This window comes from Etheostoma cragini, chromosome 15, assembly GCF_013103735.1.
Source record: "Etheostoma cragini isolate CJK2018 chromosome 15, CSU_Ecrag_1.0, whole genome shotgun sequence".
Classification (NCBI taxonomy): Eukaryota; Metazoa; Chordata; class Actinopteri; order Perciformes; family Percidae; genus Etheostoma; species Etheostoma cragini.
Genome location: NC_048421.1, coordinates 969992 through 974010, shown reverse-complemented (window position 1 = coordinate 974010; position 4019 = coordinate 969992). Strand labels below are relative to the sequence as shown.

Here is a 4019-nt window from a genome sequence, read left to right as displayed (position 1 = left end):
CCACTAAGGTCTATATAAAGAGACTCCAGATACAGTATTAGGGACCACTAAGGTCTATATAAAAGCATCCAAAGAGCACCTTGTCATGGGACCTTTAAACACGGCGGGTTTTTTCAGGACCCCCCCATAGCAGATCTTCATTTGTAACAGTTGTTTGTCCTCTCATCTCTTCATGGCCTCAGGGAAAATTCTAGTGAAATCTTTGTTTACTTCGCATACAGCTGGAGACGTGACCTAAGGGTAAGCTTAAGGGGAAAAACCTCCTCTACAAACCAACAACAGAGTGAGGAGCCAAGTTCTAACATTAAAGGAGAAGTCCGGTCAATTTCAACATTTAGCGCTGTTGTTTTTTTTTATGTGTAGTGCTGTCATTCGAGAGACAAATGAAACCAGTCTGTGATGTCTACACCGAGTTAGCCTGCTGCTAATGTTAGCCTGCTGCTAACGTTAGCACCCAGCAGGCTTCATCAGGGCAAGTTATAAACCTGTTTTTAGCCTCTTAACATGTTCATAGTGTCTTTAAAAGTGTCCCCCCATGTGCTGTGATTCCTTCAGAGTGAACTCTGTGCATTTGACTGCAGGAGATGTGAGAGAAAGGCAGAAAATATGTGACCAGTGACTAGTGTGGACTTCACCAGAAAACAGGAAATGAACAGTTTATGCCTTTTAAGATCATCTCTCAATGCAAATCAAACTAGCTTTTAGGCTAAATTTGTTAAAAAAGGAAGTGGTTTGAAGTCAGTCTTCAGGCTAAACTTTGACATATCTGTGATCCATCCATCAACATTTGTTTGTCTGAACTTTTAGTTTAAATAATTCAAATTTCAGCTTTAAAGAAAACAGATTTCCCATGTCTATAGAACATGTTTTCCAAATGAATGTGTACTTCAAGGTGCGAGCCTCGATGCAAAGGTCACGCTGCAATTTTGACGGGAATAAAACACAAGAGTTAAAGGCAAAAATATGCAGATATGCTGCAGAGACGTCCCGACCTACACATCACATCCTGTAGACTTCAGGAAACATCTGGGTTGGTTACAGAGCCGCAAAAATCACACTACAATCATTTTAATTTCTGTCAATGTTCATGGTTTTCAATGAAAATGAGAAAAACGTTCATTTCCTAAAATATCATGGATCATATCGCAATATCAGTCAAAATAATCTTCATTAGATGTTTTCCTCAGATCGTGCAGTCCCAGTCTCCGGCCTCACGGCCCATATGGTCGGTATAATACCGATTTATTGGAAAAGCCCTGCAGAGGGGAGAAGAAACTCAGAAATATTCACTTTTAACAAGCTGACAGAGTAGTTTGTTTGTTTTTCATTAAAACAAAAAAAGACCCAAACCAATGTTGAAGCTCACATTGATTTTAGGTTCGTTCGGCTCAGGAGATGCCCAAAACATCTGAGGTTCTGCACCTATAAGTCTTATAAACGTTGGGAAAACCCCGTTACGGGATGTTAAAGCTGTCCTGTCAAAAATTAAAGGCAGAAAAAGCCCCAAATAATAAAAATAAAACTCTATAAAAGATCTTTTCTTTGATGTTATTTTTCAGTTTTTTCAAGAATTGGTTTAGGGATTAGAATCGTTTTGAAAGCATCGCATCGGAATCGGAAAGATCGAAACGATTCCCAACTCTAACTGTTGCGTTCACTGAGTTGTTAAACGGTCGTCGTCTTGTTCCTCGAGGGGTGTGTGCGTTTTGATCTGGTGTCCGCGCGCTCACGTGCGCACGCACTGCACACAGCCCTGCAGCTGCCCTGACACGGCGTCTCCAGCGTCAAGCCACGCCACCGAGACCCGGGATCTGCTCCACGTACACCGCGCTAGGAGAACCGGGAAAAAAGTCTCCTGTTGCGGGAGGAGAGCCGAGCAGAGCCGGGCGGCCGCTGGTGCTCGTGCCCCAGCCGAAAAGCGACATTAACGGTGCAACCCGGTGCTTTCTCCCCCGGTATCCTGGCGGAAACAACCGTGTAATACGTCAACGGAATCAACCGTTAAACGTTACGCAGACCGGTCGTCGATAAGGAAGCTGTAACGTCCCAAACCGTCGCTACCGACGCCGGTCGGACAGGTGTTTTCTTTCACAAAAGGTAAGTTTATAACGTCTCATTGTGCTTCATGCTTCCTTAAAGACCCCCGGGAGCTCATTAACGTTAAGCACCGTCACCCAGAGGGAAAAAGTTCCGTTTTCCTTCTACTTTACGCACGTTTCTCCTCACTGAGTGCACCGACGGCGGGTTTTCACCGGCACAGTTGCGGAAATTCGCCGTTTTCCACTTAAGGGATGAAACTTATGTCGCAGTTAGTGTGGCCGGGCTCTGTTTGTTCTCCAGTGTTTTCCCTAATGAAACAACCGAAGTGGCAGCTGCCAGCTAATCAACACTGGTCATTTCCTGCAGCGCCCCCCCCCCCCCGGTGTGGTTATCGGGCCTTTCAGTTTTATTAGCTCTACTGGAGCTAATCCCGCTTTAAAGCAGCTCCGGGGCTTTTTGGGGCAGTCGTTGTTGCCCCAAAAAGTTCCACATGACGTCCTCAAATGTCTCGTTTTGTCCACAATTCAGAGATATTCTGCTGAAATACACAGAGGAGAGAAGAAACTAGAAGATGTTCACATTTAACACGCTGAATGGGAAAGTAATGTCCTGATATGGTGTTAATATAACTGGTATTGGTTTTATTGCACTTCTAAAAAGGTAGGCTACGTCAGCAGGTGGTGGTGGGGGGGGGGGGGGGATCAATACAGCATAGTATCGTGATATTTTCAGTGACAATACTGTATTTTATAGTATATATGTGTTGTCAGTTTGTCCCATTTTGCAGCGATAACATTGAAGTGAGATGAAGAAACTGAGAAATGTTTCTTTTTAGATGAAACACATGTTTTGGGGACGTCATTTGAAATTGGAAAAAATTAGAAGTTGGAAAAAAGGTTATAAATTGCAGAATATTGTCTTGTGATGACGTCCTAAAATGTCTTGTTTTATACACAATTTAAAGATATTCAGTTCGCTGTCACAGAGGAGAGAAAACACTAGAAGATGTTCACATTTAACACGCTGAAAGGGAAACTAATGTCCTGATATGGTGTTAATATAAGTCCACAACTTCAAAAACTGTGTTATTGGTTGTATTGCACTTCTAAAAAGCTAGGCTACTACAGGTGGGTGTGGGGGGGAATCAGTACGATGTTTTCAGTTTCAACACTATCTAACTAACTAACTAGTTAACTAACTAACACTATCGATACACAGGCGCCAAGTATGGATCTGTTATTAGATATTATATGTTTTATATATATATATATTATAAATGTGTTGGTCAGTGTGTCCCGTTCTGCAGCAATAACACTGATGAACGTTGGTGAACGTTGGATATATATATATATATATATATATATATATATATATATATATATATATATATATATATATCGCAGAATATCCCATTGTGATGATATCGCATGAGTCAACCTGTGCCTTGTGGACTTGAACCAGCGACCCTCCTGTTCCCAACCCAACTCCCCTTACTGAGCTACTTCCACCCCCCAAAGACCAAACACCTGATCCATTCATCCAGAAAGTAATGCACGGATTAATCGATAATGACAATAATCCCCTCCTGCCAAATATGTGCGCCTGAGTCTTCCACCAAGGGGGGGTATCTTCTTACTCCAGCTTTCCCATCAGCTGTGTTAAGGCCTGAGGGGACCCCGGTCACATGTGCTCCATGTTGACCATGCTGGTCAGGGTCTGCAGACACAGAGTAGGCTCCCACCGCCTCTACAGTAGACTAAAAACAGGTTAGACAACTCTAAAAACTGCAAATAACTAACTACACATGAGTTCTCACTAAAATAATATGATAATTAGTTTTTATTGCCAACACAACATCAAAATATATTAAAGTTCTGATAAATAAAATGTATAAAAACACAAATGCAACGCCATCACTAACAGGGACGTTGTAGAGCGTCCTCTGGTGGACAGACTATGCAACGCCATCACTAACAGGG

The 4019-nt window shown here is 42.4% G+C and overlaps 1 protein-coding gene across 1 annotated transcript in view; it reads right to left on the bottom strand.

Moving 5' to 3' along the window:
• Positions 1-1784: 1784 nt before the first annotated feature.
• The window catches only part of LOC117958089 (ras-related protein Rab-3-like), a 4912-nt gene continuing 2677 nt past the window's right edge, over positions 1785-4019 (bottom strand). The window contains exon 2 of the mRNA XM_034894348.1: positions 1785-1960. Coding sequence (XP_034750239.1) covers positions 1785-1960 — 176 coding nt within the window. The remainder of the gene's footprint in view (positions 1961-4019) is intronic.